Source organism: Podarcis melisellensis (genome assembly GCF_964234715.1).
Source record: "Podarcis melisellensis genome assembly, chromosome: 13".
Classification (NCBI taxonomy): domain Eukaryota; kingdom Metazoa; phylum Chordata; class Lepidosauria; order Squamata; family Lacertidae; genus Podarcis; species Podarcis melisellensis.
Genome location: NC_138545.1, coordinates 47,459,190 through 47,483,500, shown reverse-complemented (window position 1 = coordinate 47,483,500; position 24,311 = coordinate 47,459,190). Strand labels below are relative to the sequence as shown.

General features: G+C 46.6%; 1 protein-coding gene across 1 annotated transcript; it reads right to left on the bottom strand.

Moving 5' to 3' along the window:
- Positions 1-4,329: 4,329 nt before the first annotated feature.
- LOC309354048 (uncharacterized protein) lies at positions 4,330-23,750 on the bottom strand. Its single transcript, XM_081883754.1, has 5 exons — positions 23,585-23,750; positions 18,341-18,398; positions 16,941-17,034; positions 8,124-13,675; positions 4,330-4,469 (listed from the first exon to the last, which is right to left on the bottom strand). The coding sequence occupies exons 1-5, from the start codon at positions 23,598-23,600 to the stop codon at positions 4,376-4,378; spliced, it is 5,814 nt and encodes a 1,937-aa protein (XP_081739880.1). The 5' UTR covers positions 23,601-23,750; the 3' UTR covers positions 4,330-4,375.
- Positions 23,751-24,311: the final 561 nt, after the last annotated feature.

The following is a 24,311-nucleotide window of genomic DNA, read 5'->3' as shown; positions in this document are numbered from 1 at the left end:
TGTTGTTGTTTAGTTGTTTAGTTGTTTAGTTGTTTAGTTGTTTAGTCGTTTAGTCGTTTAGTCGTTTAGTCATTTAGTCGTTTAGTCGTGTCCAACTCTTCGTGACCCCATGGACCAGAGCACGCCAGGCACTTCTGTCTTCCACTGCCTCCTGCAGTTTGGTCAAACTCATGCTGGTAGTTTTGAGAACACTGTCCCACCATCTCGTCCTCTGTCGTCCCCTTCTCCTTGTGCCCTCCACCTTTCCCAACATCAGGGTCTTTTCCAGGGAGTCTTCTCTTCTCATGAGACGGCCAAAGTATTGGAGCCTCAGCTTCAGGATTTGTCCTTCCAATGAGCACTCAGGGCTGATTTCCTTCAGAATGGATAGGTTTGATCTTCTTGCAGTCCATGGGACTCTCAAGAGTCTCCTCCAGCACCATAATTCAAAAGCATCAATTCTTTGGCAATCTGCCTTCTTTATGGTCCAGCTCTCACTTCCATACATCACTACTGGGAAAACCATAGCTTGAACTATATGGACCTTTGTTGGCAAGGTGATGTCTCTGCTTTTTTGCTCTCTCTATACATGCACAGAAATCAGAATGAAAGCTCACTAAATAGCTGCCATTGTCTAATCACTCTGCAAAAAAATCTGGCTGAATGCTCATTAAACATTAAGCCAGTCATCTGGAAGTGATCTCTGATAGGTTTCTGTTTTGGGAATGAGGCTTTTTGTTAATGGAAAGGTAGCTAATTTTTTTTTTGTTTTCACTACAAATTAGGAAGCCGAACTACCTTTTAGCTTCTCTGTGGATTTGTTTGCACCTTTCAAACCTTTTCCTGGGTACATGATTATTACTATTACAGTGGTACCTCGGGTTAAGTACTTAATTCGTTCCGGAGGTCCGTTCTTAACCTGAAACTGTTCTTAACCTGAAGCACCACTTTAGCTAATGGGGCCTCCCACTGCCGCTGCACCGCTGCCGCACCATTTCTGTTCTCATCCTGAAGCAAAGTTCTTAACCCGAGGTACTATTTCTGGGTTAGCGGAGTCTGTAACCTGAAGCGTATGTAACCTGAAGCGTATGTAACCCGAGGTACCACTGTATTATTATTATTATTATTATTATTATTATTATTATTATTATTATTACTAATAATAATAATAAATTTCTATACAACCCTTCATCTGAAGATCACAGGGTGATTTACAATATAAAAACACAATAATGCAAACAAAAATAACAAACAAAAGCAAAAGGCCGCTGTCAGGGAACTGCCATCGGAGCCAGAGGCGGAGGGAAGGCTCCAGAGCGATGCCGGAGAGGGTCCCAGCAGGGAGAGAGGCAGCCCATCTGCTGGGGAAGGAAATCAGCGTAACACCAGTGGAGAAGGGGGGCAGATGGGGGAATCGGAGAGGGGGCTCCAGGACTCCTCGCCGGAGACCAGCAGGGAGAGCACGGGTCCTCCGCTGCCCACACCCTCCCTGCACAGAAGACTTCCGCGCAGGGAGAGTAGGAGGAGACTCGGCGTCAAAGAACTTCTTTGCTGGAAGAAGTTCAAGAAACGCCCACTGACGGATTCTGCCAGCGATTGAGACAGCCACTGATGGGTGGCTGTCCGGACAGAAAGGGTTCACCCAGGTAACCCAGCCAGGTGTGGTGACAACTTACGCATGAGCAACCCCTAGAACCATTACAGCCGCCCACCCACACAGTTTAAAAGCCCATATCTTGTTTAATCAGCCAAAGGCTTGGGAGAAGAGGAATATTTCTCCTGGCACCTGAAGATAATGTAACACACTGCTAAGTGAGTATTCCACAAGCCACCACATAAAATCCATTAGCACCATCAAAGAATTCTCTACAATCAGCTTTTACCTCTCCATTGTTTTCCTCCGTTGTTTTATTATACTGAGTTAATTCTTTCTGAAAATAAAAAATTTCAAAAGGAAAAGATCAGAGCAGTACCCTTAGTGCTCTGCGGTTGACAGACTTCTAGCTTTGTTCTTGTTCATCAATTTAATGGCTGATCTAGATGGCAACATCTGCCTGGTCCCTTCTATTATCAACAATAGCATTCCTCTGGCTGTCATTAGCAACCATTTTGACCAGCTCTCTAATAGTTGTACACTTTGGACAGCTATTCTCGCTATTTTCTGCTTTCCACTCTAGATGTCTTCCCGACCATGTTCAAAGCATTCATGTAGCCATCCCTGAATCCCTCCACTGTGATACTTACTCTGTAATCCAAACCATGCCTACTCAGAATTCAATGGGTCTTCCTCCCAGGTGAGTGGGGTGAGGATTGCAGCCTTAGATCGCCTTATTTCATAGTCCAGTTCTCCCAGGGGATCTTTATCAACGACTTGGATGATGGACTCAAGGGCATCCTGATCAAATTTGCAGATGACACCAAACTGGGAGGGGTGGCTAACACCCCAGAGGACAGGATCACACTTCAAAACGACCTTGACAGATTAGAGAACTGGGCCAAAACAAACAAGATGAATTTTAACAGGGAGAAATGCAAAGTATTGCACTTGGGCAAAAAAAATGAGAGGCACAAATACAAGATGGGTGACACCTGGCTTGAGAGCAGTACATGTGAAAAGGATCTAGGAGTCTTGGTTGACCACAAACTTGACATGAGCCAACAGTGTGACGTGGCAGCCATGTTCAAATATATAAAAGGATGTCACATAGAGGAGTGAGAAAAGTTGTTTTCTGCTGCTCCAGAGAAGCGGAAACGGAGCAATGGATCCAAACTACAAGAAAGAAGATTCCACCTAAACATTAGGAAGAACTTCCTGACAGTAAGAGCTGTTCGACAGTGGAATTTGCTGCCAAGCAGTGTGGTGGAGTCTCCTTCTTTGGAGGTCTTTAAGCAGAGGCTTGACAACCATATGTCAGGAGTGCTCTGATGGTGTTTCCTGCTTGGCAGGGGGTTGGACTCGATGGCCCTTGTGGTCTCTTCCAACTCTATGATTCTATGATTCTATCAGGTATGTTGGATGTTCAGATATGATTTTGACCCAAGTGGTTACAATCATGACATACTGTGAGAGATAACATGACCCAATTCATCCCAGTACATCTCATGCCGAATAATACACCAGAGTTAGTAGGTCATACAGCGGGTGCCATTGTGGTCTAAACCACTGAGCCTCTTGGGCTTGCCAATTGGAAGGTCAGCGGTCTGAATCCCCACGATGGGGTGAGCTCCCGTTGCTCTGTCCCAGCTTCTGCCAACCTAGCAGTTTGAAAGCATGCCAGTGCAAGTATATAAATAAGTACCACTGAGGTGGGGAGGTAAACAGTGTTTCCGTGTGTTCCGACTTCTGTCACAGTGTCCCGTTGTGCCAGAAGCGGTTTAGTCCTGCTGGCCACATGACCTGGAAAGCTGTCTGTGGACAAATGCCAGCTCCCTCGTCCTGAAAGCGGGATGAGTGCCACAACCCCATAGTCGCCTTTAACTGGACGTAACCGTCCAGGAGTCCTTTACCTTTACTTTTTACCCTGTGTTTCCTATGTGGTCTTTCCTGTTGTGGGATTGTAATATGTGTTTCCCATTGTGGCATTATATGCTGTTCAGAGAGGCCCAACCTCCCCTCCGTCAATCAAACAAATTTTCCGGCACACATTTCCGGCACACATTTTTCGGCACTCATTTTCCGGCACACATTTTTCTCAAACATGCATTGGCTCAGTAAGAAGAAGAGTTTGGATTTGCTACCCCGCTTTATCACTACCCGAAGGAATCTCAAAGTGGCTAACAATCTCCTTTCCCTTCCTCCCCCACAACAAACACTCTGTGAGGTGAGTGAGGCTGAGAGACTTCAGAGAAGTGTGACTAGCCCAAGGTCACCCAGCAGCTGCATGTGGAGGAGCGGGGAATCGAACCGAGTTCCCCAGATTACGAGTCCACCCCTCTGAACTACTACACCACACTTATTAACAAATCCTGTATAGGTCCCACTTTACTATAGTCACTCCAGTAGGCTGTGTGCAGGAACATGGGTGGTGCTGTGGTCTAAACCACTGGGTACATCCTGAGAGTCTGCTGTCACTAACTGGCCTTTCCCCATGCTGTTGAATCCATGACTAAAATATTTGAAGCGGGATTACAGGGGTGTTGACTGTGTGCAGTAGCATTACAGACAAAACACACACACGCATGAACAGTGCGCCATCCCACAGCCTTTCTGCAACTAAAATGTGCACCAGTTGTTCCTGCATTTCCCCCTACTGACGGTTTTGCTGCACCTGTCCTTGCTCACGCCCCTTCGCACACCTCCGCCTGCTTCTGTGTTTGCTCACCCACCTACAGAAATAGCCGTTGGTTACGTTTCTGGTATTTTGCAATCTTTTATTTCTTTAAATTCAAGAATTCACTATTTCTTTTCATTGCTAGTTTGACGCTTTGGAGACATCTTTACGTGTAAGTGCACGGACACTGGCGCTGCTCGCTTCGGTCCCCTAGGTACCCTGAAACACAAGGAAAGGGAACATTAGGAAGAGTTTTCGGATGCAGGTAACCATTTTGAGGGCAGCCCCTTTGCGTGGTGAACAGTCACAATTCGTTCAGCCCTCTGTTGCTTTCTGGTCCAAACAGGCCATGCTTGTTTTTGAAAGAATATGAAGACCCTCCAAACCTATTTAGCACCAGCATGTCAGGGTGGAGTATTGAAATAGTCGGGGAAAGAATCATAGAACTGTAGAGTTGAAAGAGACTCTGAGGCTCATCTGGTCCAATCGACTGCAAAGCAGTTGTGCCATACGGGGAATGAACCTGCAACCCTGGAGTTATCAGCACCATGTTCTAACCAACTGAGCTATCCAGGCTCATTTCTCAGAGGCAAGAATGGAACACATGGAACACATGAACACAGGTGATCTCTCTTTCAGCTCTCACCTTCAATTCTCTGGTGGTTGTGGGGGTTGGGAAAAGACTAATGGGATGGATCCAAACGAAGCTACACTTTGGTCCCAATGAAATGATTTTATTTATTTATTACATTTCTATACTGTCATCCAAAGATCACAGGGCAGTTTACAATATACCGGTTTTTTTGCTCTATAAGACTCACTTTTTCCCTCCTAAAAAGTAAGGGGAAATGTGTGTGTGCGTCTTATGGAGTGAGTGCAGGCTGTGCAGCTATCCCAGAAGCCAGAAGAGCAAGAGAGATTGCTGCTTTCGCTGCGCAGCAATCCCTCTTGCTGTTCTGGCTTCTGATATTCAGAATATTTTTTTCTTGTTTTCCTCCTCCAAAAGCTAGGTGTGTCTTGTGGTCTGGTGCGTCTTATAGAGCGAAAAATACAGTAAAAACAATTCTGTACCAACCTATCAGCATTTATTTACCAAAGCCAGGCTAAATGTATTTCCTCTGGAAGTGCTAAATGGTAGGTTGAGAGGCAACCCTTATCCGAACAGGCTTTGTTTATGTTCTCACGACGTTGATTGCATGAAGCATATCTTACTGCAATTGTGGGCAGTATGGGCAAGCAGGGGCATGGGTGGCACTGTGGGTTAAACCACAGAACCTAGGACTTGCCAATCAGAAGGTCGGCAGTTCGAATCCCCACGACGGAGTGAACTCCCGTTGCTCGGTCCCTGCTCCAGCCCACCTAGCAGTTCGAAAACACGTCAAAGTGCAAGTAGATAAATAGGTACAGCTCTGGTGGGAAGGTAAACGGCGTTTCCGTGTGCTAAGCTGGTTCGTCAGAAGCAGCTTAATCGTGCGGGCCACATGACCCAGAAGCTGTACGCCGGCTCCCTTGGCCAATAAAGTGAGATGAGTGTTGCAACCCCAGAGTTGGCCACGACTGGACCTAATGGTCAGGGGTCCCTTTACCTTTAGCTTTTATGGGCAAGCAAGGGATCAAACCCCTACTGGCAAATCTGCCGGGAAAATCTGAAGCCTCCCATATTAAATATATTTTGGGTGACAGGTCTAATGACATTACACTGGCCGTGGCAAAGTTTCTTTTGGAAGTCAAAAGAAACAAAGACCATCAAGCTTAAAACAAAACAAAATGACCGCCTCAGTTTCTCTCTCTTTTGTGGTTGGCCGTCTTAACTGTATTTTGTTCTGAAATTGTTCTATGGGTCTTTGGACCGCAATAAAGATTTATTTATTATTATACCAAAACACGAAACTGCATTGCATACTAACAAACAAAACAGTAACAACCCCCTACTCCACCCGCACACAGTGTAAAAGGCTGTAGATTCTTTAATAAGCCAAAGGCCTGGGAGAAGGGGGATGCTTTTTCTTGGGACTTAAAGATAATTAATGAAGGCAACAGCTGAGTCTTCCTGGGGAAAGCATTCTACAAATGGGTAGCCACCGCAGAAATGGCCTGTTCTCATGTTGCCACCCTCTGGACCTCTCATGTAGGAGGCTCACAAAGAAAGGCCTCGGATTATTATTGCAGGGTCCAGGTTGGTTCCTACGGGGAAAGGCAGTCCTTGAGGTACTGCGGTCCTGAACCATTTAAGGGTTTGTAGGTCAGAACCAGCACTTTGAATTGGGCCTGGAAACTAATTGGCAGCCAGTGCGGTCAGACCAGGACCTGTGTAATATGATCAAACCGTCTTGTCCCGGTGAGCAACCTAGCTGCTGAATTTTGCACCATCTGAAGTTAACCACCTGTTGATTTCAGTGGGAACTAAATGCGACTCACTTAATCTGGATCCATCCAATTGCCTTACAAGGGAAGCCTCCACACTAGCAGTTTAGTCTGGAATGAACATAATAAAACACTCAGTTTTTATGGGGAATCCAGACAGTGTCATTCATTGTCAACTCATTGTATTCCTACTAAGTCCTCCTGAGCTTTCCCGAGTCTCTGCGTGTATAAGTTTCCTGTTCAGATTTCATTGCTTTCTGTCTACTCACAGGACAACCTATCTAAAGTGGGGGGGGGGGGGGCGCCACTTCCACACTAGCTGTTAGCATATTTGCAGTATCCCAGGCACATATTTTTGTTGGGGCATCTGTACAACTTTCTGTTGTACAACTCCCAGTTTCCATCCACTGTTAATGCATTTTTTTGTTTTTGTTTTAAAAAATCAGGCCAGACATGCTAGGGCTAGCAGAGATGCGAAAACATTTCTATTTCAAAGCAGTTTTTGAAGACAGTTTTGACATTTCTTGGCAGGGTGCTCGATTGCCCCCACGGCCAGAGGAGCAAGGCGACACTTCCGGCGGGATCCCCACGAGAGCCCAGCAAAATTACACAGAGGCCTTGCACAATCTCGCAGGGCTCTTGCAAGATCTCGCCGGATCCTAGAAGCCGCTGATGTGCGACTCCAGAAAGGGGGAAAAGGAGGGATGGGGGCAGTGGCGCACAACGTGTGCACAGTGCGGCGCATCCCTGTTTTGCCTCAGGCGGTAATATGGGACAGACCTGCCTGTGTGCACAAGTCCCCCTCAGCAATTAAGAAGGCAAGAAGGCAACCATGTGCTGGCGGGTAAATCCCTGCAATGCCCACAGAGAGGAGCTATGCCTTGCCCGCCTCCCTGTCTGTGCCTGTTCACTTTGGAGCTAGGTTGCTCTGCCACTTTCGCCAGGACAGGGATCCCCACGGAAGCCAGCGCCTACGTGGGGACGCCTGGTTGCACCCTCTCATAATTTTGTGCCCAGGGCCACGGCACCTCTGGCTACGCCACTGAGGCTTGCTTTTAAAACCTCTCCTCAATGCTCCAGCTTTGTATGTACAGTGGTACCTCTGGTTACGTACTTCATTCGTTCCGGAGGTCTGTTCTTAACCTGAAACTGTTCTTAACCTGAAGCACCACTTTAGCTAATGGGGCCTCCTGCTGCTGCCGCGCCGCCGGAGCACGATTTCTGTTCTCATCCTGAAGCAAAGTTCTTAACCCGCAGTACTATTTCTGGGTTAGTGGAGTCTGTAACCCGAAGTGTATGTAACCTGAAGCGTATGTAACCTGAGGTACCACTGTACAGGGAGCAATTAACATGGGGAGCCCACCTTCCGCTTCAAATGGTGCAGCCCAGTAGCAGGTTTCTACTCATGTGCTTTAGCTGTCAACCTCTGAAGCTGAGGTAGACCGCAGAACGGGAATGAAAACCATCACAGCACAGTAAAGCGACAGCAGAGCAGTATTCATCTCCTACCTTTTGGCTGCCACGTGATCACGCAAAGTCGGGGCCCTTTCTTTCACATGGAGGTCTTGAAAAGAAGTCTGGACTTGGGCCTCTGCAAATATGCGAGATGCACGCCATTTCTTCCCCCGGGGTATTTCGACAAACGAGGTCTGGACCTGGGCTTCAGCAAACGCAGGAGCTTTCGACTTTTTCGGCACTTTAGAAACTTGTTTTGGTTTCTTCCCTTCAGGTTTCGTCGCCTCTGCAATCTCCACCTGGCTGTCTTCCAGCTTTGGGAATAAAGGTAAATCCTCGAGGTGAAGCTGAAGTTGGTCAGTTTGCTTTTGAACCTCGGCCTCCTCTCGTGTGGTCCATAATTCCAGCAGTGTTTTTTCCATCGAAGCTCTTTTCTGCTCTGCGAGGTCAGAGTGCTGCTCCTCTGCGTACAGCGATGCAGGTGAGGGCGGTCGGATTGGGCTGAGAATTTCTGATGCGGCAGGAGATGCAGGAGTGTATGACGGGACAGGAGAAACAGGAGGGTGGGAGGAAGCTGGAGAGGCAGCAGGGCGAGAGAGGGCAGGAGAGACAGTGCGAGAGAGGGCAGGAGAGACAGCAGTGCGAGAGTGGGAGGGAGAGGCAGTGTGAGAGAGGGCAGGAGAGACAGCAGTGCGAGAGTGGGCGGGAGAGACAGTGGTGCGAGAGTGGGTGGGAGAGACAGCGGTGCGAGAGAGGGCAGGAGAGACAGCAGTGCGAGAGTGGGCGGGAGAGACAGTGCGAGAGAGGGCAGGAGAGACAGCAGTGCGAGAGTGGGCGGGAGAGACAGCGGTGCGAGAGAGGGCAGGAGAAACAGCAGTGCGAGAGAGGGCGGGAGAGACAGCAGTTTGTGATGGAACAGGGCTCAAAGATGTGTGTGATGAGACAGGAGTTACAACTTTGGCACTTGCCAAACTGGTCTTTGAAGACTGCTCCTGCGCTATGGGTAATTCCTCTGGTGTCTGCATATCAGGCTGGGAGGTCTGGTCCTTGCTGTCACTTGGTGATGGGGGAAGTGACTTTGGAACATCCACTGGCTTCATTGTCTCGGGCATTTCAGGTAAGGAAGTTGACTCCTTAGGTTCAATTGGGGGAGGAAATTCAGGAGCTGTATCTACTGAGTCAGGCATGGGTGACTGTATTGGGCTTTCAGCTTGTGATGGGAGAAGCACCTCCTTGGTCCCTTGTGGCAAATCTGCCAGGGAACTTTGCATCTCAGCGTCAGCGCGCTCTTTTTTCCGCCATATGTCAGAGAAGGAGGTTTGCACCTGGTTGTCAATTCTGCCTGGAGAACGAGCCTCTTTTATCTCAAGCTCAGGTGGCTCAATTGGGCTTTCAGACTGTGGTAGGAGGGGCACTACCTTGGTGACCTGTGGCAAATCTCCCAGAGAACTTTGTATCTCAGCATCCGCTTGTTCTTTTTTCTGCCATATGTCAGAGAAGGAGGTTTGCATCTGGTTGTCAATTCTGCAAGCCGGAGGAGCCTCTTTTAACTCAACCACAGCTGGCTCAATTGGGCTTTCAGACTGTGGCAAATTTCCCAGGGAACTTTGCATTTTAGCATCCGCTCGTTCTTTTTTCCGCCATATGTCAGAGAAGGAGGTTTGAACCTGGTTGTCCATTCTGCCTGGAGGAGCAGCCTCTTTTATCTCAACCACAGCTGGCTCGATTGGGCTTTCAGACTGTGGTGGCAGAGGCACCTCCTTGGTGCCTTGTGGCAAATCTGCCAGGGAACTTTGCATCTCAGCATCCGCTCGTTCTTTTTTCCGCCATATGTCAGAGAAGGAGGTTTGAACCTGGTTGTCCATTCTGGCTGGAGGAGCAGCCTCTTTTATCTCAAGCTCAGGTGTCTCAGTTGGGCTTTCAGGCTGTGGTAGGAGGGGCACCACCTTAGTGACTTGTGGCAAATCTGCCAGGGAACTTTGCATCTCAGCATCCGCTCGTTCTTTTTTCCGCCATATGTCAGAGAAGGAGGTTTGAACATGGTTGTCCATTCTGGCTGGAGGAGCAGCCTCTTTTATCTCAAGCTCAGGTGTCTCAGTTGGGCTTTCAGGCTGTGGTAGCAGAGGCACCACCTTCGTGACTTGTGGCAAATCTGCCAGGGAACTTTGCATCTTAGCATCCGCTCGTTCTTTTTTCCGCCATATGTCAGAGAAGGAGGTTTGCACCTGGTTGTCCATTCTGGCTGGAGGAGCAGCCTCTTTTATCTCAAGCTCAGGTGTCTCAGTTGGGCTTTCAGGCTGTGGTAGCAGAGGCACCACCTTCGTGACTTGTGGCAAATCTGCCAGGGAACTTTGCATCTTAGCATCCGCTCGTTCTTTTTTCCGCCATATATCAGAGAAGGAGGTTTGCACCTGGTTGTCCATTCTGCCTGGAGGAGCAGCCTCTATAATCTCAACCACAGCTGGCTCAATTGGGCTTTCAGGCTGTGGTAGCAGAGGCACCACCTTAGTGACTTGTGGCAAATCTGCCAGGGAACTTTGCATTTCAGCGTCCGCTCGTTCTTTTTTCCGCCATATGTCAGAGAAGGAGGTTTGCACCTGGTTTTCCATTCTGGCTGGAGGAGGAGCCTCCTTTATCTCAAGCTCAGCTGGCTCAAGTGGGCTTTCAGACTGTGGTGGGAGAAGAGGCACCACCTTGTTGCCCTGTGGCAAATCTCCCAGGGAACTTTGCATCTCAGCGTCCACTAGTTCTTTCTTCCACCAACTGTCAGAGAAGGAGGTTTGCACCTGGTTGTCAATTCTGCCTGGTAGAGGAGCCTCTTCCATCTCAAGCATAGGTGGCTCAATTGGGCTTTCAGACTGTGGTGGGAGATAAGGTTCTTCCATGGGTTCTGGCACATCTATCCAAGAAGTTTGCTTCTGGGCATTATGGAGTTCTTTTGCCTTCCAGATATCAAGGAGGGAGGTTTGCATCTGAGCATCCAGTAGGGCTGGTGGAGGAGACTGTTCTTCCTCAGGCATGAAGTAGTCAGCTGGGCTTTCAGACTGTGGTGAGAGAAAAGGATCTTCCGCATCTGTTGGGAAATCCATCCAAGAAGTTTGGATCTGGGCATCATGGAGCTGTTTCGCCTTCCATATGTCCAGAAGGGAGGTTTGTGACTGGATGTCCTTTTGTGATGAGGGAAAAGCTTCTGATTCTTCCTCGTCAAATTCCAGTGAAGTTTGCTGCTGAACATCAGAATGCAAGCGTGATGAACGCCACGAGCTCCCCGCAGGTATTTCAACATTTGAGGTTTGCACCTCAGCATTGGTTGGTTGCGCCAGAGGAGGCTCTTTTTGTGTCTCTAGGAAATCAGAGATGGAGCGTTGTGCCTGAGTACCAGTCCCCACTTCAAAGTCACTTTGTAATGGGGGGAAATACGTTCCTTCAGGATCCGTTAAGTCCATCTCAGATGCCTTCTGCTGCATGTAGTCTTTTGATTTCCCCAGATCAAGGAAAGATGTCTGTACCAGCTTGTCAACCTGTTCAGTGGGAGAAGGCCTGATTCCTTGCTGTAGAATTTTGTCTACTGAAGTCTGTGTTTCAATATCCATTTGTTCCTTTGCTTTCCAAAAGTCAAAATCTGACGTTTGTGCGTGGCTATCAACTAGTAATCCATGAGGGAACTCCTCTGTTTCAGTTTCATCGAAGCCGCAAGTCTGGTTCTGGGCTTCAGCTAACTCTCTTGCTCGCCATATTTCAAGCAAGGATGTTTGGGTCTGGTTGGCCTTCTGCACTTGGGGAAAGGATTCCGCTTTTTCCACGGGTACTTTAAGCCCTGAAGTCTGCACCTGAGCTTCGGTTTGCAAACGTGATTCACGCCACTTGTTTCCATATGGTATTTCAACATGCGATGTTTGCACCTCGCTGTCCGTTGTTGGCGTCCAAAGAGGCTCTTTTTGAGAGGCTGATGTCTGAACTTCTGGGAGTTCATGATACCATTTACGGATCTGAGCTTCCATCACCTGTGGGGTAATAAGGTACTCCTTCCCTTCTGTTAAAGGTTCCTGATTATCATGCCCACCCTCAATCAATGACAAAGAAGAGTACTTTTGAACATCAGTGTCTGATACTTTCTTCTGGGGTTCAGCATGTGACATGGAAGTGTAGCTTTGGAAATCACTGTCCAATATCTTCTCCGGAGTTTTTGCAAATGATGCAGAGTGGGACTTTGGGAAATCAGCGTCTGAGGTCCTCTCCTGGGGTTTGATATATGAGGCAGAAGAGGACTTTCGGAAGAGAGTGTCTGTTGACCTATCTGACAAAAGTTTATTGATGAGTTCTACCTCAGATGTTTGTATCTGGGCCTCCTTGGTTGTTGACTTGGGAGAAAGCAACCTTGCCAGTTCATAATCTGAGGTCCTAAGCACTTGTGCCGAAGATGGACGCTTCTTCAGCAGCAGCTCATCGCTTAAGATCTGGTCTTGGACCTCGGAGTTTGACCAAGAAGAAGCCTTCCTCAGTAATTCAGGACTTGAAGTTTGCATGTGGGGTTCACCCACTGACAGGGAGGAAGCTTTCTTTAGTAACTCGGCACGGGAAGCTGATTCCATGCTCTGAATCCGGGATAGCAAAGAAAGCTTCTTTAGCAGTTCAATGGTGGAGGTTTGCACCTGTGCATCAGATCTTGGCTGTAATGAATGCCATTGCTTCCACTGCCGAAGCAATGTCTCAGATGTCTGCATAGCTCTTTCAGCCCGTTCAGAAGGCAGAGGTGCCTCTTCTATAGAAAAAAGGGATTCCACTTCTCCTGCTGTCTCCTCGCCTTTTCCTAACCCAAGCATTGGCCGTTGGTCTGTCATCGACGCAAAGGACGTTTGCACCTGGGCCGCAGTATTTAACCGCGCAGAACGCCAGTCGTTGCCAGGCGGTATTTCCACAGGTAAAGTTTGGACCCCAGTATCAATATATACGGGATATATCATGCTTTGTTCTATCACGGACGACTGGGGTGATAGCTTACTCTGGGGCTCAGAGGAGGATATATACTCTCTTTCTGACATGTAGTCCGAAAATGAAGTCTGCAACTGGATGTCTATCTCCGAAGGAACTCTTATGTCAAGATGTGAGGTCTGCACCTGGGCCTCAGATAACATGGGCAGAGAGGGAAACTTCTCCAACAGCTCTAGATAGGAAGAAGAGGACTGGGCAGATCCTGCAAAAGATGCCAGAGACCTCCTTTCTGGCAACGAGCTGAACGAGGTTTGGGCATGCATCTCCTTTTCTCCAGGTAACGAAAGCAAGGATGTTTGGACCTGAGCTTCCGCCTCTCTTGGCAATTCCATAAATGAAGTTTGCACTTGAGCGTCATTTTCTACCGGGGTTGGAGACCTCAGGGAGAGAAATGAAGTTTGCGCCTGGGCCTCCCTTCCTCTTGGTAGGCTCGAAAACGAGGTTTGGACCTGAACGTCTGCCTCGGATGACGTCTCTATCTCTGGAATGAGTACAGCTGTCCTTGAAGTTTGCTGCTCTACTTCTTTGTGTAATCGAGACCACCTCCACCTATTACCTTCTGGGATATCCACTTTTGAAGTTTGTATCTCATTCTCAACATACAAGCCATCTTCCTGTTTGGGGAAAGAAATAGTATGTATGTCTGACCACCGACACCTTACATTCAAAATAAGAGTTGACTTACGAAGTTAAAGAGACACCCTTTTTGCTGATAGGCAGGAAGGAGTCTGGGCTCTTAGCCAGATGCATTACTTGAAAGCCCTTAGGATGGGTGAGAGCGGGGAAGAACATAATGTGAGAAATTGACAGCCCAACCTGACAGATGCATATTCTTGCTAGTTAGCATCAGAAGGAGCTAAGTTCACAGAGCTGTATTGCTGATAGGTAGATAGACCATAGAAAAACAATTGGTAGAGAGGACTCTGTGTGATGCCATTTCCCCTTCCTCTCCTGGAGAGGAAGGAGCATATAGCACTTCCTGTTCCTCTCACTCTGCCTTTGACCAGAGTTAGATGCTCTGAAACTGACACATGCCTGAAGCTGGTTATACTGTAATATTTTGCCTGCATAGTCAACCTTTTTATTCGACCGTCAGTCAGAAAAAAGTACATTTGTCAATACACAGTTAAAACATCCAGGAAGATTTTAGAACTTAGCCAACACTAAAATGGGCTAAACAGATAGCCCCATATCAATACAGGCCTGCATAGTTTTTACTGATGGAACCAATGCATGATTATAAAGTTAATCTTACTTTTACACTTATTTTACAAGTTGTTGCCTGATTTTTTTTTTTTAAATTATTTGGTTTTTCAAGTTAAAATTTCACAGAGATATATCAAACATGAATCATAAAAACAAGATTCCAAGGAATCTCCTGGACTTCCGTCCTCCCCTTTGTGGGTCCTATTATAAATCATTTCCCCCTGCATCTTTTATTATGATCCAAATCTTTTACATCTCCACTGTGTCCAGAATTCGCCCTTAAACTACAAGTGATATTCCAATCCTACTAACGATTTTAACTGTTTACAGTGGTCTTTTAAGATAAATTATAAATTTTCCCCATTCCATATTAAAATTTTGGTCTCCCTGATTTCTGATTCTTCCGGTCATTTTAGCCATTTCAGTAGAGTCCATCACCTTCATCTGCCATTCTTCTCTGGTAGGAAATTTATCTTCTTTCCATCTCTGGAAAGTTGTTGCCTGGTTCTTTATTAAGCAGGGTAAGAGGAGGGAAGCCAGCTTACTTCATAAAGGTAAAGGGACCCCTGACCATTAGGTCCAGTCATGACCGACTCTGGGGTTGTGGTGCCCATCTCGCTTACTGGCCGAGGGAGCCGGCGTACAGCTTCCGGGTCATGTGGCTAGCATGACTAAGCCGCTTCTGGCGAACCAGAGCAGCACACAGAAACGCCGTTTACCTTCCCGCCGGAGCGGTACCTATTTATCTACTTGCACTTTGACGTGCTAGGTTGGCAGGAGCAGGGACCGAGCAATGGGAGATCACCCCGTTGCGGGGATTCGAACCGCCGACTTTCTGATCGGCAAATCCTAGGCTCTGTGGTTTAACCCACAGTGCCATCCGCGTCCTGGACTCAAAACAAGGTTTTACAGCCTAATTCCTATGCTTTTACTTTTACTGCCAAGGGTGGGACTTGGAAACTCTGTTGAACCCACACATGTGGGAGCCTGGAGGGATAAATTGCAATTAATATATCCTCTCCTTGTTACAATCACCCTACTCGCGTGTAGGACCCTGGCAGAGACACATGCCCAACTGGCATGTTCTCTCCCTCCTGGTCGATCGTTTGGGAGCTTGAAAAGCTTACTCCAAACCGAACAGCACAGCGACTGATACCAAGAGGCATTAGCAAGCTTAGGGATCCTGCAGAGTATCTGCAGTTCGCGTAACAGATTCAATAGCTCAGCATTTTGGCTAATCTACTTTTATTTATATATAATACACTCGGAGCATTCTGACTTAGCTCCTTCCTCTTTCTCATCAGACAGCAAAGAGAAAGAAACAAAGGACAATAGTCCTACATTCCGGAACACAGTAGTACAAAACATCCTGTCTCCGTCACTTCCCACACTGTGGAATGAAAACATACACCGTCCTGTGATAGAGAACAATCCCATGACTGCAAGCACAGAGCAGGAATCCTAACACTCCTACCCATAGCACACATAAATGCTACGATTCTTTTTACGCTGCACTGAACTGGTGATTTAGCAACCAAAAAGAGCTAAGCAGTCATGTCAGTTCTGAGCATATGCACACTATAGATATTCCCTCTACCTGAGAAATCCTCTCTAGCTTCAGCCTTCACCCTCTACAATCCACTGTATGCTTTGTGGAACGCCATGGCAATTAACCAGGCCTAAAACTGATGCAGTGGGAGAAAATTATATGAATATGATATATCAGTGGTACCTAACACAGAGTAAAGGGGCAAAAATGTATAAATCTAAATAAAATAAGTGTTGGAAATGTAAAAGAACATTATTTTTATCATATGTGGTGGTCTTGTAGTAAGGTTAAAGCTTACTGGTAAATGATATATAATGAATTGAAAAAGATGTTTAAAATAACATTTGTTTAAAAACAAAACGAAAAAACACCCAGAAGCCTTCCTTTGGGGAATTATAGGGACAGAAGTACCCAAGCTGTATAGAAATTTATTCATGTATGCGACTACAGCGGCAAGAATGTTCCTTGCTCAAAAATGGAGAAATCGCAAATAAGAAGTATGGGTACAAAAACTTATGGGATATGCAGAAATGGCAAAACTTACCAGAAAAATAAGAAATCAAGATAACAAACTTTTTATACAAGAATGGAAATGGTTTATTGGATATTTACAAATAAACTGTAAACAGATAAGAACATCGGCAGGATTCTTGCAATAACCTGCAGTTTTATAATACAGTGTCATTGTGGGCAGGTGGGAAATCAATACTGTGTCACCTCCGCAACTGTGACCATCAGCACACACCTGACTTCCCACAGTGTAAGCAGGATGTTGTCCTGCGATGGGGCATGGGGTGTGTGGACAATAAGGACTGCAGTGTCTAATTTTGTATTATGCCATGCCTCCCCCAGCCATGGCATTTTACATTGCAACCCCACCCCACCCAGCCACGGTGGCCATTTTGTAATTTCTCAAAATGGGCCCAAAAAGTTGGTGACCCCAGGAGCAACAAAATTTTTAAATCTCAAAGGTACCAGAAGATGCCTTGCCGATTGGCCACCACAAATTAACACATCTCCCTCAAATGCGTTGGTAGGAAATACTATATTTGTATACCACCTGTTCTCTAAGCAGTCCATCTGAATTAGGGATGGCAATATAATGAAGATATAGAATGAATTACCGGGTCCTGGTCTGGCTCTATCTCTGAGGGGTCTGGTTCCGAGGGGTCTAGCTCTGAGGGAGGCTTGAATTGCTCAGACGAAGCGATATTAAGGCTGAAAGACACAAGGCAACAAATAATTTCAGGGCTTGTAGGACAGACAGCGATAGTAACCAAAACTTTAACATGTATTAACGGATGTGAAAATGTTTTCTTAAAGTGGGGGATAAGAGGGGACCGTAGTCATAGCCAGACCTATATATGTATTTTATAAGATGTCCAAGTCAGAACAATTTCATCCATAAATGCAGGCCACCCAGAATTCCTCCAACTTGCCCTATGGTCCTGATGACTCCCAGCAACACTGCTGGCCATCACTGGTGGAAAACCTACTATATCTCTCTCTTACAAATGTAACTTCAACATGTGCCAGGGAACCCAATCTGATTGCTAGTGTTCTTGCCTGCTATTGCAGACACACAACGCACCACACAGAGGGCCTCTGGGCAGTATTTGCATTTTTTAGGTTGCACAAGCAGGTGTCACAATGCAGAGCAACACTTGCCTCAAATAAGTCACCTCCTTCAAGCATGCATTGTTCAGCCCCATTGTTCTCACCTGGGGTGAATAGTTTATGCAAAATATATGCAACTGGGTGACTTGCTCTTCACAAGCTCTCCATGCCCTACAGTTTTAACTTACATCTATGTCCCAGATACCTCGATATCTGTCTACCTTATCGGTTGCGTCGCATAGATTCGCATTTGTTAGAGCCAGATTTAATGTGTTCCCCTCAAATGTGCTGAGCAATAGATTTTCTAACGGTAAAACCTCTGTTTTATGCGCACGTGACAACAAATCAATAGAATCCCTTTATCATATCTTGTTTAATTGTCCTTTATATATTGTTCCCCGATCAAGGATTCTGAGTTCAATCATTTTGGAAACTGTTGCTAAACCACCTGAATTACATCTAGCCGATCTACTCCAGGACATTGACTCTTATAGAACATTACAGGTTGCCAGATTCCTGATTTCAGTTCTTTCATATAAAAGACTTCATGGAATGCTGCATGACTATTAAAAATCTAGTAAACTCTATGCACCATCTTTATCTTCAAGGCCACAATACGGAACATCTAGAGATTGTATGTAATGTGAAGGAGATTATGCGTTGAAATATTTTAGTTGATATTTTAGAATGTAAAATGCTATTTTATTTATTGATTGGTTTTACCTTGTGGGCTTATAGCCGAATAAAGTATTATCTATCTATCTTTAACTTGGAGGCAGTTTGATGAAACCCATATAATGGGTTGGTACATTCACTAATTTCCTGTTCTGTATCAATGAGACATACATCTCATGCCTGGGCCAAACATCCAAAGGGCGTACACTAAGAAAAGGGAGGTGTAGCTCACCATGTTGAAGACTGCGTTTCCGGTGGGCCAGTACAACAGAAAAATTTTCTCCAGCCTCCTATAAAAACAGACAGAAGTAAAAATGAGCTTTAGCCTGTGTTTCTCACAGGAATCCATCCTCAAAAGCAGATAGGAACATATGATGTCCCTACCATCTGCCAAGGCTATAATAAAAACTAGGTTGTGAGATATTGAACGCCAAGAACTTACAGTAGCATCAGAGAAAACATGTCCCCCTCTTTATTTTCAACATTCTTGGGCGCATGAAACTAACCACAATTACCTTGAATTTCTGCTACTCAAGAAAGAAGGGCATTTTCACTGGCCAGGTTTAATTCAAATCCATCCAACCTCCTTTGGGGAAGGTTCTCAGGCAGGGTGGAAGGAGAAAGAACTTGCCCATGTGAAGACCACCTGGTGGAAAGCCTTACACATATGGTTCTCAATTGTAAACTATATGCTGATCTCCGTCAGCATTTCTCGATCAACTCTGCATCCCCACATGGAAACCAGAGTCGGAGGTCTTACATTTTCTATTAAAGGTAAAGGTAAAGGTACCCTTGCCCGTACGGGCCAGTCGTGTCCGACTCTAGGGTTGTGCGCCCATCTCACTTAAGAGGCCGGGGGCCAGCGCTGTCCGGAGACACTTCCAGGTCACGTGGCCAGCATGACAAAGCTGCATCTGGCGAGCCAGCACAGCACACGGAAACGCCGTTTACCTTCCCGCCAGCAAGCGGTCCCTATTTATCTACTTGCACTTTGACGTGCTTTCGAACTGCTAGGTTGGCAGGCGCTGCGACTGAGCAACGGGAGCGCACCCCGCCACGGGGATTCGAACCGCCAACCTTTCGATCAGCAAGCCCTAGGCGCTGAGGCTTTTACCCACAGCGCCACCCGCGTCCCACATTTTCTATTACTGGGGAATAATCAGGAGCTCACCAAGTTAGTGGCTAAATATCTCAAAATACACTGCAGACGCCTGATCTCCCTGGAGACCAAGAGATGTGACGATAGACTGCTCTGCCTCCTTTCTTTTAGCAAAGGTTTTGTGCCACTGGGGAAGGGGTAATTCTGTATTGATTTGTTTGGGATGTTTGTATGTGACGCCAATAAAAGGTTTATTAATTAATTAAAATGAAGAACCTACTGGATCGGGCCAAGGACCCATCTACTCCAGCATCCGGTTGTCATAGTGCCCAACCAGATGCCTACGAGAAGAAGCCTGCAAGCATCACTTGAGCGCAACAGTCCCCTCCCCACTTATGATTTCCCCAAAACTGGAATTCAGCCTCTGAAAGTGAAGGTAGATCATCGCCATCAGCTTTAGCAGCTACTGATAAGCCGTATCCTCCATGTACTGTATTTTTCGCTCTATAGGATGCACTTTTTCCCCTCCAAAAATGAAAGGGGAAAGTATATTCGTCCTATGGAGTGAATGCAGGCTTCAGGAACTATCCGCAGAGCCCGGCGGGAGTTCCTGCCGGGCTCCGAAGGCTCGCAGATAGCAACCTGCAGCCCGAAGCTGTTTTGGCTTCGGGGACAGCCTTTCAAGACTCCACGGGGTGGCAGGGTGCCTTCACCCTGCCGCCCCACGGAGGCTTTGTGCAACCACCCTGAAGCTAGAACAGTGAGACGGGGGCTGCGCAGCCCTTCGTCTCGCTGTTCTAGCTTCGGGATGGCTGTGCAAAGCCTCCGCGGAGGCTTGAAAGGCTGTCCCCAAAGCTGCGCTCCAAAGGCTCCAGGGATCTTTGAGGTTGGCAGTGGGGAAAAGCAGCAATTCCCCCAACTGCCAGCCCCACAAGCTTGGGGGGCAACGGCAAGGCTGCGCGCAGCCTTTGCGCTGTTCCCCGACCTGCTCTTGAACGCACCTTGTTTTTGAGGGGGAGAACAAGAAAAAAAGAATTCCTGTTCTCCCCCTCCTATGGTCCGGTGCGTCCTATAGAGCGAAAAATACGGCATTTGTCTAATCCTAATGTTTTTAGCCATCCAAGTTGGTGCCCACTACTGTGTTCCATAGTTTAACTGTGCACCACATGAAGATGTCCCGGAGGCAGTTTTCTCTCTCCTCCTCTTAAAAACCTTTTTAAAAACCTTTAAAAGGAAGGGTAAATGGCAGTGCTGGTTGTGCTTCAGTCAGATTGCAACCCAACTGTAGGTCAGGAACACAGGGTAGGTGAATACCAATGAACAACGGGTTGTGCAGGGAAAGGGAGCAAGCACACATGAGAAGTATCCCATGTACACAGAATGTTTTCTTTTCTTTTTTTAAAAGATATTTATTAAAGTTTCAAAGATTATATAAAAGCAAAACAAAACAACAATACAAACAAACAAAAACAAAAACAAGTATAGTTTCAATCCCTTATTTTCTTGTAACTTACTTCCCTGACTTCCTCATACCTCCCCTTTCTGTATTCCAATTTCTAATTATTAATTCAGCAAATCCTCTCCCTTATTTTTCATTTAATTTTTAGCCTTTCTTTTCTTTTTACTTAACCATTACAGCTGTAAACCACATAATACACAGAATGTTTTCAATGGCTAGTAGTGGTTGGGGCAGAGGGAGAAAACTGAACAGTGGTACCTCAGGTTAAGTAATTATTTCTTTCCGGAGGTCCATTCTTAACCTGAAACTGTTCTTAACCTGAAGCACCACTTTAGCTAATGGGGCCTCCTGCTGCTGCTGCCACGCCGCCAGACCACGATTTCTGTTCTTATCCTGAAGCAAAGTTCTTAACCTGAAGCACTATTTCTTTATTAGCGGAGTGTGTAACCTGAAGCGTATGTAACCCGAGGTACCACTGTATCAGAATGGTTTTTGGTTCAGGTGTATTAAAAATCCACACAGAGACCTTCAAATTCCAAAACAAACGTTTACATTCCGTGCAACAAGAGCGACTGAAGAATATAAGACAGCCCTGTAAATATACGTTCTTTTCATTGTTCAAGAAGTTTGTGACAAAGTTTTAGAGTTGCTTATGAATCTTTTAAAGTATGGAACACAAACTTTGCAGCTGATTCTAAATATTATGTATCTGTGGCCATAATACAATTTTTATAGAGTCAAAAGAAACAGATTTATTTGTCCTTTGGTTGTTCCTTTCGTTAAAAGAAACATAAAACTAACTCTTCACTAGCACGTGGATAAAGACAATAGTGATAGAGAATGTCATCAAATCTGTTTTAACAGAAAAAGAGAGAACATTAAAGTGAATTAGCCCTATGTTTGGGAAGAAATAACAACCTCAAATGACTACCACAGCTTCCTTGTGGATCTATAAGCAATACTCAAGTGTAACGTAGAACAAATCTTCTTGGGAAATGTTACAGAGCTCTAAAAATCAATATTTTAACCTACTAGAATACAACAGATTTTACTTAATTGTAGCCCAAGGGGAAATAATTCAGGGTACCAACATACTGTAAGCTCAGCTTTTATTTTCCAGGAAATTCTTCTTTCAGGTCACTTCGAGATGACGCGTTTACTAAGCATTCAATCATTCTTATAGACATTTCCAAGGAGATTATGTGACAGTCATTATTATTGAGCATTTACTCAGATATTTTTTTTCAGTTGAAGAATATAATGTCAAGCAATCATCATCCTTTTACTATCCTTGTTGTGGAAAGCCTGGGTGGTTCTTTTTTGGGGGGTGGAGAAGAGGTGGGGAAACAAGTTTGTTTCACAACCCGACTTTCCCTGTAGTGGGGGTCTGGATTAAGTGAGCCTCAATCATGCCTATTAGAGTCTTCAAATGTTGAAGGACATGTGGGTCCAGAATTGGCCTTCACAGTCACTTACGGACTCATTGTTAAAACCGTGTTTATGGAAGACAATCTTACTCGGCTACGAGGGATCGCCAAAGAAGAAGAATCCAGGAGCACACTAAACTCCCTTTATAGTGATCAGGTCTCCGAGTACCAATCCATATACAGTGGTACCTCGGTTTACGAACTTAATCCATTCCGGAAATCTGTTCTTAAACCGAAACCGTTCTTAAACTGAGGCACGCTTTCCCTAATGAGGCCTTCCGCTGCCGGTACCCTTCCACTGTTCGGCTTCCATTCTTAGACCAAGGTAAAGTTTGCAATCCGGGACACTACTTCTGGTTTTATGGAGTTTGTAAACCAAATTGTTCATAAACAGGGCTGTTCTTAAACCGAGGTACCACTGTAGAAGTTAAAACAGCATCAGCCATACACAATAAGAAGCAGCAACAGGCTGGGTTGAACCCCAGGATTTGCAGAAGTAGAAAAAAATCCCTTTGGGAGGATCTACCCAAAACCCAAAATTATGTGTGCTCAGGGATCATGGGATGCTGATTTGACTGTTGGAAGGGCAGGAGGGGGGGGGACACACCAGAGAATGGGAGAGAACAAGAGAGAGCAGGAGAGGAGTAGAGGCACTCAAGGCAGCAACATTTTATTGCAGGTCTCCCTTGGCCTTCTTAAAACCTACTTCAGCCGGCTACAGATGATGGGAGTTGTAGTCCAACAAACTGTGGCATGGCGCTGTGGTCTAAACCACAGAGCCTAGGGCTTGCCGATCAGAAGGTCGGCGATTCGAATCCCCGTGACGGGGTGAGCTCCCGTTGCTCGGTCCCTGCTCCTGCCCACGTACCAGTTCGAAAGCACGTCCAAGTGCAAGTAGATAAATAGGCACCACTCCGGCGGGAAGGTAAACGGTGTTTCTGTGCGCTGCTCTGGTTTGCCAGAAGTGGCTTAGTCACGCTGGCCACATGACCCAGAAGCTGTATGCCGGCACCCTCGGCCAGTAAAGCGAGATGAGCGCCACAACCCCAGAGTCAGCCATGACTGGACCCAACGGTCAGGCGTCCCTTTACCTAACCTGTGGCCACCCGAAGTTCAGAAAGAGATACAGTGGTACCGCGGGTTAAGTACTTAATTCGTTCCGGAGGTCCGTTCTTAACCTGAAACTGTTCTTAACCTGAAGCACCACTTTAGCTAAAACCACTGCACAGCCAGAGCACGATTTCTGTTCTCACCCTGAAGCAAAGTTCTTAACCTGAGGTACTATTTCTGGGTTAGCGGAGTCTGTAACCTGAAGCATCTGTAACCTGAAGCGTCTGTAACCCGAGGTACCAGTGTACCTTGGATTTCGCATGGTTTCTACAGAGGTAGATTTCCTCTGAATATGTAGGCTCTCCACCGGTATCCTTCACAGGGCAATAACCCCCGGCAGCTTTAACCCTAACACACACACCCCTGTTGAAAGACGCTCACCTCTTTTCTTCCCCATGTTTTGCACACCCAGTGTAGCCCCGCATGCAGTTGTTAACTCGGCAGCAGCCGGGCGTTGCTTGCTGCCGGCTCCCCCTTGGGCCCGACACTGAGCGCGCCCAGCATCCCGCCGCTCCAGCCAGGAGACGGTTCTCTGAGCGACGGCGGGCGTGACGTCACCCAGAGGCTTTTTGACGTCACGCAGGCAGGATTCCGCTGTTGCGCCCCGTCCTCCTCCTCCTCCTCGCAACTCAGCGCAGCGAAAAGGGGCTGCTTCCCGTGGCGGATCCAGCCCCGTCGAAGAACGTGCGCTTTAGCAGCGCTCGCGTCCAGCAATTGCGGTGCAAACTTTGGTGGGGGAGAGACGGAAACCGAAGCCAGCTCCAGTTCAAAATTCGGTTTGGCAAGGATTTCAACTGGATTCAAGTTCGTGTGTCTGATCGCAGTCCTCCCCCAGCCACCTCCCTTACCTGGGAAGGACTAGATCCTGGCAACGTCGGATAAAAGGCAGTATAAAAGTTGAAACAAACAAATAAATATGCCTCCCTGTGCCTGAATTTTAGAACCCTAAACTTGCAGTTGGAAGGGACCCACAAGTCATGCAGGAATGAATCTGCCCTCAAGCATCCCTGACAGGTGACCTGCTTAAAAAAACTCCAGTAAGATATCACTTTAATGGGATTTAACTTCCGAGTGCGCAAACCTACGATTGCGCTTTCAGTTGCTTTGG

Coding starts and splice junctions, on each gene's coding strand:
- LOC309354048 (XM_081883754.1), bottom strand. Junction 13,676..16,940: donor TAGAGCCAGACCAGGACCCG/GTAATTCATTCT, acceptor TTCCCCAAACAG/GAAGATGGCTTGTATGTTGA. Junction 4,470..8,123: donor GATCACGTGGCAGCCAAAAG/GTAGGAGATGAA, acceptor CTTGTGTTTCAG/GGTACCTAGGGGACCGAAGC.